The sequence below is a fragment of the Motacilla alba genome, chromosome 2, assembly GCF_015832195.1.
Source record: "Motacilla alba alba isolate MOTALB_02 chromosome 2, Motacilla_alba_V1.0_pri, whole genome shotgun sequence".
NCBI classification, from domain to species: domain Eukaryota; kingdom Metazoa; phylum Chordata; class Aves; order Passeriformes; family Motacillidae; genus Motacilla; species Motacilla alba.
Window position 1 is genome coordinate 51769666 of NC_052017.1, and position 12512 is coordinate 51782177.

At 41.0% G+C, this 12512-nt stretch overlaps 1 protein-coding gene across 6 annotated transcripts in view; it reads right to left on the reverse strand.

Moving 5' to 3' along the window:
- The window catches only part of HECW1 (HECT, C2 and WW domain containing E3 ubiquitin protein ligase 1), a 246687-nt gene that overhangs the window by 10200 nt on the left and 223975 nt on the right, over positions 1-12512 (reverse strand). For all 6 annotated transcript variants that reach the window (XM_038129377.1, XM_038129379.1, XM_038129376.1 and 3 more), the window contains 3 exons: positions 6114-6212; positions 4630-4759; positions 611-757 (listed from right to left, as the gene is read on the reverse strand). In XM_038129377.1, coding sequence (XP_037985305.1) covers positions 611-757; positions 4630-4759; positions 6114-6212 — 376 coding nt within the window. The remainder of the gene's footprint in view (positions 1-610; positions 758-4629; positions 4760-6113; positions 6213-12512) is intronic.

A 12512-nucleotide genomic window follows, 5' to 3' on the forward strand; every position in this document is an offset into this window, starting at 1 on the left:
AAGAATAGGTGACTACATGGGTTGGTCAGCAAAGCTACAGGTTTTTACCCAGTCCTTGTAACAGCTCTGCCAGAAAGATGTTCTCAGATCCAGGTCTTCAGCAAAGATAAACTGCAAAATCCACGGACAACAATGGAGCAGTATCCAGGAGTACTACCAGTAAGCTTGGACTGCACCCACGGACTAACTTTAGTGGAACAAATCCCTGAAGACACAGTGTGCTTCATCAGATTCTCATCAAAGTGTACAATTCTTTACAATCTTTCTTTGTCAGGGACCCCTAATCCTAACTCAAAATCACAACATGGTAGAACAAAATTAGCAAATGCCTACTTCTCTCACTGTGTGAATGAATGGAAAACAGTGTTGTTCTTAACTCTTGATCACAAGTAATGCTTTATCGCATTCAGAAGACACATTTCTTTCCTTTCTCCTTTAATCCTAAACCCGCTATATCCAAGGTCTCTGTCTGTAGAGATCCAAGAACTCCAATTCCTTGCTGTTTGTGTCTGTTTAGTTGCTCTGTAGGGTACCAATGAAGCATTTAACCAGGGTGCTATTAATTCAGATGAAGGAGGGATGACTGTGGAAGCATCACTTTGCTACTTACTTCGTAGAAGCCACGGACCAGGGCCTCTGTTTGCTGGACCACTCCTCGTTCCACTCGCCACTTTACCATTCTCTCGATGTACTCCTTCTTGTTCTTTTCCGTCACCGCTGTATTTGCCCCTCCAGATTTCAACTCTCTCTCTGTCACCTATAGAACAAAGATAAACAGTGGTGTAGCATTGTATGGATCATGTTGTGTTTCAAACACGAGATCATCCAAGCAACAGTACAAGAAACAAGAGGATGGAGAGGCAATCCCAGTATTGGAATAGCAGACTGCTTTGCCAACTGGAAGAGATATCTACTTGTGTCTTAGGGAACAAGTGTTACCCTTCCCCGAGTGCTAGTAAAAGTGTTTACTCAGAAATGCAAACAGCTAAAGAAAGTATCATAAAATAAATACTCAATACACTACCTAAAACAAGATCTGTACAACAACCTTGCACAGATACATAGTCACTGTGGGATTCAGAGTTTTGTATCAGCCATCCAGACCTGAGAAGAGTTTGTACTGTAAATAACTTTTTCTTATTTTAAGCAAGAGCTGCAGCATTTCTTTGCATTTTAATAGTTAATTTAGTTGGCTTGGGTTACTAAGGCTTGAGATTGAGAAGTGATTTAAGGAATCAGTCTGGATCCTACCCAGCAAGCACATACTCTTCCTCCCATGTGACAGAAAATTGTATTTGTCTTTCAATTATTTTCACATTCAATTTAGTTGAATTAAAAGGAAGAATATGTTGCTCTTCTCTTCAGTTTTCTGCTGCTATAACAATGACGTCCACCACAGATAGTAAATGAACTGTACGAATACATATTCATTACTAGTATTATTTATATTATTATCTATTTATTAGCCAAACAGTCAGCACACAGCACAGGCAGTATTTAGGTCACCTTACTTGAGGGACCTATTGCAATATTATGATTTAAGAAACATTGACTGAGTCATCTAATCGGTAGCTTTGTTGAGAAACAGCAGGAACAAGTAAAGCTGGATGGAAGGAGTTAGGAATTCTTAGCTGGTTCAGGTTAAATTCCCAAACACAAATCATTGCATCGCCATTATACAAGCAATGCTGCATTGTCCAGAGAGCAAGGCTCTGGCCCAGCTACCATGCTGTTTTCTTCAAGGCTGTGAGGCATTAAGGCATATCTGCCAAACCAAAGACTAAATGCTGTCTAGCTTTAAGCATGACCATAAGTCCAGATGTTCAAAGTCTCCTGCAAAACTTCCCAGAAACACCTAGAAAACTACTGTTTTTTTCAACTTCTCATTATCTGTATACATTTAAATACTATTAATTATCTGTCATTGGAGGCTAGCAATCAATAGCAATGTGTCCCTCTTTTGGGGTTTTTGTTCTTAGGGGCATTAACTGCAGCTATGAACTACAACTGAGAATCAGGTTTCAGAGCAGCAAGGAGACATTTCATCCAATGTAGCTCATTCCTTTTACCTGATGGGAACAATTGCCAGGGCTCAGAGACAGGCTGTATCCACAGAGACAGCTCAGAGTAAGGCCTGGAAGAACACTTTCTACTGGATAAGAGCATGGGAAAGTACTTTGGGTGACAAGTAACTGACATGTCTCTGTCTTATAAGTGAAATTCTCAAATTGTCATTCAGTCCCCACCAGTAAAAATGTGTAATGCTTGATTTGACACTGCATGACTGCTGTTACAGGAGTGCTCTGGGTTCCAGTACACAAGAAGGCTGGAATTGACATGGAGTAAATTCTCCCTAAGAAAGTACCACGAAAGAGGATTTGGCCTGAAAGCCTTAGAAGTTCATTACACATCAGAGATGAGACAGGAAAATATAAAAGCAGCAGTGACTGGTCCATAATAAAGTCATTGTGGAAGCAGGACAAAAGGGCTGTAACCATCTACTATACAGCTTCTCAAGGAGATTTCTCATTTTCCTTACCCAGCCCTTGAAATCCATCTTCCCAAATATTAGCAGAGCTCCCACTGTGATCTACACTTGCACATGTACCAAGCAAAGCAATGCTCAGATGGCATTTAAGTGGTTAGATACTCTTGGCATGGAAGAATTTCCAACTAGGATCCATCTGTGAGCATAAAATGGGACTGAAATTCTTTTTTATTTTGCTGTCAGCACTTAGTAAATTTCAAGAGGAAAATCTTACTTTCACTTAGGACACTTGGATTCTGATGGTTGTAATTCACAGTGAGAACCAATCTTTCCCCCCATCATTAGTTCTAGCAAGGTAAGTGTCCAGTACATAGGAAATAAAGTACTAAACAACAGCATCAAAATCCAGCTTTTAGTGTTCTTTCACTTTTATACCACAGTATCTACAATAGATTGTGATATTTTTCTATTCTCTTTGGAGCCATCTCTTTTCTTCCACAACAGACTCCTATGTAAGTGTTTTCTCTTTCCTTTGACAAGAGTATAACAAGTAATTAGTGTGCCAAATGTTACCTTCAGATGCAGCAGGGCAACTCAGTTCTCATTCAACTTTGTAGTCTTCCCTTGTAAATACAAACTTGTCTCATCTGCCTTTGTGAATATGTCTGTATGTTTCTGTCTGCCTCTGTGTATTAGTCTCATGTAGCCATACCTTCCAGGGAAACCACTGTACTGTCAATTCAATGTCATGCAAGCTCTCAGTTCCAAGTCCATGAAAAACTCCTGCATTTGAGTCTGTGGAAAAACAGTGTTATTGTTCCTACAGATGCTTCCTGCTTTAATTCTTCTGCCCCATCCTTTCATCTACCTTTAATTCTGCTCATCCTTTGTAACCTTTCGCTATATGCAGGCCTAAATTCAGTTTTTAATATACTCCCTGAAGCCTTGCTTGCTTTCTGTTACTTTAAAGCTCATAGCTGAGCAGGGCTGGAATTCCTCCCCTCAGACACTTGTCAAACTCTTCCCTAGCTCACAGAACTGCTCTAGCTTTGTTCAAACCCTCCAGGAAACTTAATTGTCAAATGGTGAAAGCCATCCTCTGGATATTCCTGTGGGCACACAGTTTGTGGTGATTGGGAATGGGGTTGTGGCCGAGCCTCATCCCTAATGGACTACAACAGTGTAGGACCCATGAACACTATTGAAGGCAAAGAAACATGGAATGCTGATGTGCACTGACCAATCACAAAAGGGTAGTGAGGGCACACAGGTGTGATGCATGTAAGATGAAGGGTACAAAAGGTCATGTTCCACCCGATTTCTCTGCTCCTTTTGACACTGTGTATATGTTTCTCACAAGGTATCTCCATCCCCTGAGCTTCTGCAGAGCTTGGTGAGCTCGGTTCTTCAGCCTCTCTAGTCTTCAGTATCTCCTTGGAGATCCTTAATCATGGTCTGAATATTCTTTTGATTCCCTTCAAGGCTTCTCAGAGACAGTTACAATCCAGCATGGTTTGCAACACCAAAAAGCACCAGGGCTTCAGCGCAACCCAAAGAACACCACAGGAGACATTTATTCCATTCTCCCTAAGGCTATAGTGATCAGCCAGGTTACAGAGAACTGTCTGACTAAGGTAGAGCTGAGCTGTAGAAAGCACAATAAATGGACATACATACCAAGTCGTTAAGTAGGTGCAAGGTAAGTAAGAGACACAGAATCTAACAGGGAGATATTAGACAAAATAATGGTAAGGATTGCCAGGTCCTACAGCACCTGTCAAATGTTTTTTATCCCTCCTAACCCATCCTTTCAGTCACATCAGCTTTAAGTTACATTGCTTGCATTCACCAAATGCCACATCTGTGTGAACTACACCCTGGAGAGCAGAGCTGCACTCCAGAGAATTCCTCATGCTCATCAGAGTGTGGCTCAACAGGCCCATAGGGGGGCTGTTATTGTAAATTATACACCCTAAGAATAAACATCTGCCTTGGAACAGGTGGCTTAAAAGAAACAGAAGGTAGGAGAAGAAAATGTTATTGAAAGGCTAAAGGATCTGTTCTGACAGAAAGGTGTTCATCATGCTCAACTTTGTCAGCTTCAAATTTGCTTTTCAGATGTTTTGCATAGCTATGCTCACCTGTCCAAACACCTCCTCGTTCACTGTGAAGGTTAGATCCAGGATATCTGTGATATTGTTATCCTTCATCCACTGCAAGCTCTGATGGAACTCTTCATCCAGGTACTCTAAGTCACTTAAATCACATGGCCTGATTGCGAGACAAGAAAAAAATATATGATCCTGTGACTACTGTCAGGATGATTTCCTACTAAGCTTGTGAACAAATTTACTAAAGATCCAGCATAAAACTGAAGTTCATTTAGTTTTGTTAACATCAAAGGCTGTTTCACAGACTCTCTTGAAGCAGTTCTGCAACTGTTTGCTTTGCATAACTGGGCTCAAGGCCAAATCTGTTGGCTGCCTGCATTATTTGCTGTCAAAAGACACCCCTGGGGCTTGATTTTACGTGGATCTTCAGGATGCCCCGCACTTCATAGCACATGTGTCCCTTCAGCCCCACCATGCTGTGCCTGGCTGCTTCCATTATCTATCATCTGCCAGGTGAGCACACAGGACTGACACAGGGCAGACCAGGCAGCCTAAATTTCTGCTAATAAGGAGTCATCCCTGTCTGCTGAAAGGACAGATTTGTTAGGAGCAGCCTGGTTTCTAATTCCCTAAAGGGGCAACAAGGATGCAGGGAGAATCCTAGGTTTCAGCCTGTTTTCAGACTAGATCAGGTACAATGTAGATATGAGTGTTTGTACCCCAGCAATAATAATAGTTTTTAAAAACCCAACAAAGAATAACATGATAAAGAACTTAAAAGACTGTTAAGACAGGTGTCTTTGCTGATTTGGAATCATCTTAATTGATGAACTGTTTCAGCTAAGCTTTATTCTGCTTTTCAGCATTTAATTGCAGTCTTGAGTTAATGTTTATGGCTTTTTTATTGTTGTAATAATTTTGTGTACCTTGTTTTACTTCAGTCTATTGATTAAAGAGGGAATGATTATCAATCCAAATTAACCTGATAAACTTCAAATTGAAAGTAATGTATTCTTGGTAGCTTGCGCTTACTAAAATAAAAGACAGGAGAAGACCAAAAAAACATTCCCTGGTTACACCTACATGAACATTCTTAATGTTATGTTTTAGAATGAAAATCTACTCCACCAGTGAGGCATGACAAATGATGTATTTTTGCTTAATATAACCCCTGTCCTTTTTTTGTTATTATTTTGTTTCATTCCATCCAAGATGTTTTTCAGTCTTCCACCTGGTTGAATCTTCATAACTTTTCACCAGTAGAAAGCTCTGGAGTTATGTGTCAGAACTTTCTGATGTGTGTTTCTAAATGTCATACTTATTTATTTTTGTCAACATGGTATTTATGATTGGAGAAAGCAAAGAAAAATTAAAATGTGTTCATTTTCTATCACAGACCAACAAACCAACAGCAGAAAGAACTTGAAGATCAGTGCACTCGAAGCAACTCCCTGAGGGTCTGTGTCTCTGTAGGACTCCCTGTGGGATAGCTGTTTGTGCATGGTTATACTCACAGCCTTAGCAGTGCTTTGTAGAACGGCCTTGTGAAGAAAGCATCAAGAAGGTATTGATGAATGAGAGCAAGGCCAAGAATACGACCGCTGAACCTGAACCTGTGAAATAAAAATGCAGAGTTATTGAAGTGTAACTCAAGATTTCCAATAGAGAAACTTACACAGGTAGCAACTGGGGTATTTTTGTTTGTTTCTGAATTAGTTTTTCACATTTACTCCCTGATTTTTTTTTTCTGAGCACACACTAAATGCCACTCCTCCCGTGTCTGATCAATGATGGTGCACCTTGATGCACCTGCTGCTTTACCCATACCTGCAGCTGGCATGCTATGTGCTCTCCTGTGCCAAAGTAATGAACACTCACTTGCTGTGATCTCTTGTTCAATGTTCTGATATAGATTGACAATATCCAACAGGGTATTTGGCCAGGGAAATATTGTAATGCTCCACCTCAGCAGAAAAAAATGCTATCTAAAAAGAGCAGCAAAGGATGTTTGGAGACTCAGTAGATCCAGTTTCTGATTAGCTACAACCCTGTCCGAGGTGGGGCTTTAACGTACTTTGAAAGGGTAGTGAGTTGACTTGATAAGGGAAAGCAGAAATTCAAATAAGCTAACTGTTGTGACCAAGAACACATTAAAATCAGCATCTAAAGCTCAGGCCCACTGCTCCAGACCACTTTCTTAATTTTGCTGCTCAGGTGTTTTCAGTATTTACACACTCCTGTGTTTGTTTCTAAGAACAACAACCACCAGTCCCACTACAAGTACACTCAAACAGCACCCTGCCCATTATAATCTGTGACTTGTGATGATAAACTGTTAAATTTTTCTTCTTATGATTTCTTCTGTGGTCTGAGCTGACTGGTAACAGAGAAAAGTTTTACTGCACAAAAGATGAGAAATATATCAAAAAGTGTAGAAACCATTCCTTCCACTTACAAGAGTCAGTGCAAAGACCTCTCCTGCACATGAATGAAACACGAATCTGATTGTAACAAAGGTGGCAAAGAATATCTGTTCAATCAACTGAATGCTCAGGGGACAGAACAACAAGAGCTTAGTATGTCAAATGGTGTACAAAATACCCTGCTGTGGGCCCAATTAGCATTTACAATACCACAGGAGCTGCCTCCGGGTCCTCTGAATCTGAGAAAGGTGCTTATGATATGCAGCTGACCGGCCACAGAAGAATGATTATATTACCCCTTTACAGCTGTTTCCACAGCAGCAAGAAAAGGCAGCTGTTGGGTCTAGTTAGGGCCTGCTTCACTTCACTTGTGCTCCAGTGCAGTGCTTCCAGCAAAAGGCAAGGAAATGAGGGGGAGCTGATACAATGAAAGCACAGTGGAAGCCAGACAGCTCAAATCCCAGAAATGCTGAACCTGTAATCCATCAGTTTTATAGCAACTTCAGGATCCATAATCAAGTCTGTTCGTCCTAAACAATGCGTGTCAGCTTTTTTGGTTTTGTTCTTCACCCCCATCCATCCCCATACGTTTTGAAAGTGAGCACTGAATGAAAATGCTGGGAGTGTTCTTCACCACAGTGCTCACCCCACAGCTACTCAGCTGAGTGGGACTGGGCAGGCAGGAGCCACCTGGAATAAAGCTGAAAGTGAACTGCCAGGAAAGATTTGGGAATGTGGCTTCTCCTAAGAAACTGCTTGAATGTGTGAACAGCATCCCTTTTCTCCTTGCTGCTTGTTTCCCTTCTGCATGGCTTTGAGGGCTTTCCTGCAAAGCTGACATGAATAGGTCGTGCACCTACACCAAGGTGTTTACAGCTACAGGCACATGTTACAGGGGCTGTTAATGGACAGACTGATTTGAATCAGTGCCTTGTGGCAGAACTGTATCAAACCATCCCAAAGCCACGGGCAGCATTTCTGTGTGAAAGGTCCAAGCCTGGCGCACCAGGTAAGAACACGTGGGATAAGTGAGATGAAATTATCAGCAAAATGTTGCCACTGCTGGTGCCTATCAATACAATGGATAAAAAAGCTTTGTTGCAGACTGTATTCCCTGGCAGCTCTGTATCAGCCCAGAAAAACACGGTGCTGTGTGGCCAAGACATGTCAGCTCTCCAGCCCACAAACCCTCCTGCCCCTGCACAGAGCTTTGGTATCTCTGCAGACTTGCTATACTTGACTCTTTTCTGAAGAATGGTGTAGCAGAAGGTTCTCTGGCCCCTTGTCCATGCTGGACAGGGCCTGGGACCAGACATGACACTTCTCTGGTCCAGCACTGAGAAACGTGGACCATGGTAAGCCAGCAGATACCTATCAACATTTGCTGCCTTTTTCAGAGAACAAATACTCAATTTATCTGTGTGTGGCTCCATTCAGTTCACCAAGTTGCCACTACACTCAGACAAACATAGCAGTCCCACTTAAAATGTATCAAAACTTACAAAAAAAGTAAGAAGAAACAAACTGCCCTCCTTAAAAAAGCCAGTTAAAACAAAGCCAGACTCTTGTGTTTATTTCTTCCTAAAAGATTTAGAGCACGAGTAAGATTTAGAGGTAGGTAAAACAGTCCTTTCAGAGCAAAACAAGTTTTCTTGACAGAATAAGCAGCACAAAGGTAAATCCTGGCTCGAGGGCACATACCTTCCTTAAGCCTGAACTACATTTATCTTTCCAAGGAAGTGTAAAATACTTGTTTGGTTTCTTTCTAGCAGAAAAGCTAGTTTGGGAGAGTTGGGGAATGCAGGGTCTTGCTCTGGCCTTTTCTTTCAACACCCTTCCCTTTTGGAGACAATGATTGAGTCTGAGTAATGTGCTCCAGAGAGAGGGTAAATGCAGGAGGGAGGTAATGAACAGGAAATGGTGGAACGAGAGACAGAATTAATGAGCAGTGGAGCTGCTCTGGTTTGACTGCCTATTGACACTGTTCGTCCATTCAAAAAGGACATTGTGTGCACCTGCTTTTTGGCTTTTAACAGCACTACTCTTTGACCCATTTGCAGAAATTTCCACTGTACCCAGCTAATTCCTTTTCCTTCTGGAGGCTTCAGGTGCCCCTGAAGTAGCCACAGCAGCCCATTGCAAAATAACAGGCTCAGTCCCCTTGATGGGACTCTGTGAATACTTACTGCATATCCGTGTGCTCAGGGAGAGACAAATCCATATGCTGTAGCAGCAACTAGGCAACCAATTTTCCTCCCACTGCAGCTGAGTCACAGGAGATTTAATGTACTCTGATCTTTATCATACAGCACCAGAGCAAGGCAGGACCCAGAATGACCCCCAGTTTGGTACAGGGCTCTCTCTTAATGGTTCAGTGAATGGAGATCTACTTTATGTGACAGTTTTTCCTTGGATTCAGATGGATAATGATGTACCTTGAAAAGATTGTAATCTGTGTGTACAGAGGAAGAACAGTCTTTATCATTCTATTGGGAATGCTTTGGGAAATGCCTTGTGGGTTAAATTAGGTAAGGTATAAGAAACTTCAAATCCTAAAAAGACGAAGCACCTGATGAGATTGAAAAGATTGAAAATCCTGCAAACCTTATACGCTCAAACACACCAGCTGCATTTAAGTGTGCCCTTCTTGTGAAAAAATATTCAAAGTAGGACTTGAGAGATATAAATATAGCATGGTTCACATCAAATTTGAAAATGTCACTTTCACAAGACTTGCTTTCTCTAAGTGAAATTTACACGTTCTGTTGCACCAGTTTTAAAACTCTTGACTGTTTAATCATGCAGATGAACTTTTGACCACCTGAAAGACAAGCTGAACAAATGAGGCTACACTGTGGTCCAGGGCTTCTGTCCTTGGCAGCTCTTCTGAGGACGAATGCTATTTGTCAGGTGGATCCACCTGGAGAGCCTATTAGTCCTTTCACAGCGGGAGAGACTGGATCTAATCTTGATTGTTATTAGATATCAGAGACTCTAACGAGAAGAAAATATTTAGAAAGGCACAATGATGGGAAATACTTTACCTTGAACATGCATCTTATTAGACAACAGAGAATTCAGTCACGAAACAAAAATTTGTAGGAAACTGGGCATCATGGATTCAAGAGGTTGTGGTACAGCTTGCTTTAAAGCACTGTTAAAAGTGCCATTGCTATGAAGACACTTGTGAACAACCTGAAGGTCAGAAACTACTGATTAAAAGAATTAAAAATCAATTCTTATAGTCTAAAATTTTGTGATTTGCAATCTTTTGATATGAGGGAGGGACACAACATGCAGAGGAATATGTACTGAATCTATGATTTTTGAATTTTGGTGTTATCACCAGCACTAGCACTTTATAAACAAAGATCTTCTTCTTCTAATGCATGGAAGTGATACGAATGTGTATTTTGGAAAAAGAGTTGACCAGTGAGATGGTTACAACAACTCTGCCTGGAGTCATACATTAAGAATTGTAAGCAATACTGGCAGTGTGTCAGGCATATGCTCCAGAGGTCTGTGTCCAGATGTTGGCAGTACACATCCTTGCGTTGGCTCAGTGCAGGACATGGCCAACCTGTCCTACATGAGCTACACCTACAGAGAAATGATCTAGCAGAAGATCAGGTCACCTCTACAAAACCTTGTCAGTGGATCAAATCCACACCTCTACCTATCAGCCTTAATTAACAAATGCCTTTCTTTAATTTGGTGTGCATATTTAACCCCTACCCACTCAAATGAAAGAACAGTTGAAGGGACTAATGGGATGACATGAAGCATTCTTTTGTCAGGAAGGTTGAGCCATGCAGGCTGGGACACCTCACGTGTTCTCTTTATCTGACTTGCATCTGCAAACTCTGCAGCCTCCTCTTTGCCACCGTGTCATTTGGCCTCGTGGCAAATGTGCTCTGTGTGTCTGCAGGTTCAGAGGTGGATGCCTTGGCATTCCAACACCATGCCTCTTCAGTTCAGGAATCTGATGACCTCATGCGTCATTAATATGAAAGGAATGGCTCTTACAAAGGCTGGAGACAGAAGTTCATGAAGTCTCAGCACATTAAAGAGAAAAGGTAAAATAACTCCTAAATTAGTCATAGAGGAGAATTCCAATGTAAGGAGTAACAGGAGTACTGTTGGCTCATCTTCTTCTCTTATATCCATCTCTAATGCAAAGAATCCTTAGAGAGATCAACATCTTAGAGAGACCAAGATACAGAGCTGGGTCACATTTGCACAGCATCTCCCAATGCCGCACTGACTCCAGCATCTAACCACACTGGCATCCCACATGAGAACTTAGTCTAGATCCCTACATGCTTCTTTTGAAGGAAAGATAATGACTCACCCCAACCAGGTTTTGGTTTTACCTCCTGTGTGTTATGTTCTAAATACTGAAATGGATCTTATCTCATATATGGTCACAATTCATCCCACGTTTTCAGATAGTTACTGAGTTTATAAGGGGAAACTCCACACTTCCTCATGTGAAACCACAGAAAATTCTGTCAAGTAAGCTTCATTTTTCAATCCATTTTTCAATTAAAATTTAAAGAAAACATTTAGGACTACTGACTTGGAGCAACTGTGGGTGCAGATTTCCAGCCTGGAAACTGATGAACTTTAAATAGTTGAGAATCTACAGGGATTGATTCCTGCTGCCCCAGCAAATGTGACTGGGATTTAAAAGAGGATACTTTCTACTCAGAGCCAAGGCATTTCATTCAGGCATCAAAAGATCAAGAGGCATATTGCATGAGCCTCTCTTTGATAATCCTGTCTGCTTATTATGCCCATAAAACTTAGGAGTTTTATTGATATTTTCAAGGAAATTTGTTACACTCATTTAAGAAAGCACTAGCCTCTCTTAAGTAGCCCCTACTGTAAAGTGGAACAGTCCTGCAGACCTGCTTGTGCAGTGTTGTAAAATACAAAGATTGTGCTCAGAGAGGGTGAGAAATACAGGTACATCACCCAAGAACTGAAATTAAACAAGAAAAGAAAAAGGATTAAAATTATTTTCAGAAAGAAAAGACACTTGGTACAAATAAAATTCCTTTAAATTTCAAATCCTGAACAGATAATTTTATTTAGATGAAAACAAGCCTTTTTTTTAGATATTTTTACTTTTGGTGGGCATCGGAGTTGCATATGAGTAACTTTATGTGAGCCAATCTCTCATTTTATTGCTAGTTTGTGCATATATTTTCTGCTGCAAAAGGTCAGTACAATACTGGCACTTCAGTAAATCCTACTTCTATTTTCTGGATCTATCTGCAAGTAGAACACGTTTCTGTTTTTCAGTACCAAGGAGTAGCCACATGAAAAAGAACTACCGCTTACATGTGATGGAAATGTGAGCTATCCATGTCCTTCTAAATCTTTGGAGCTCATGCATCCTAAATTAGCAACTAAACCTCAAACCATTCCTGAAGCCTAAATTACCAGCAACTGGAAAAAAAAAAAAAAAAAGAGATAATCCAAATC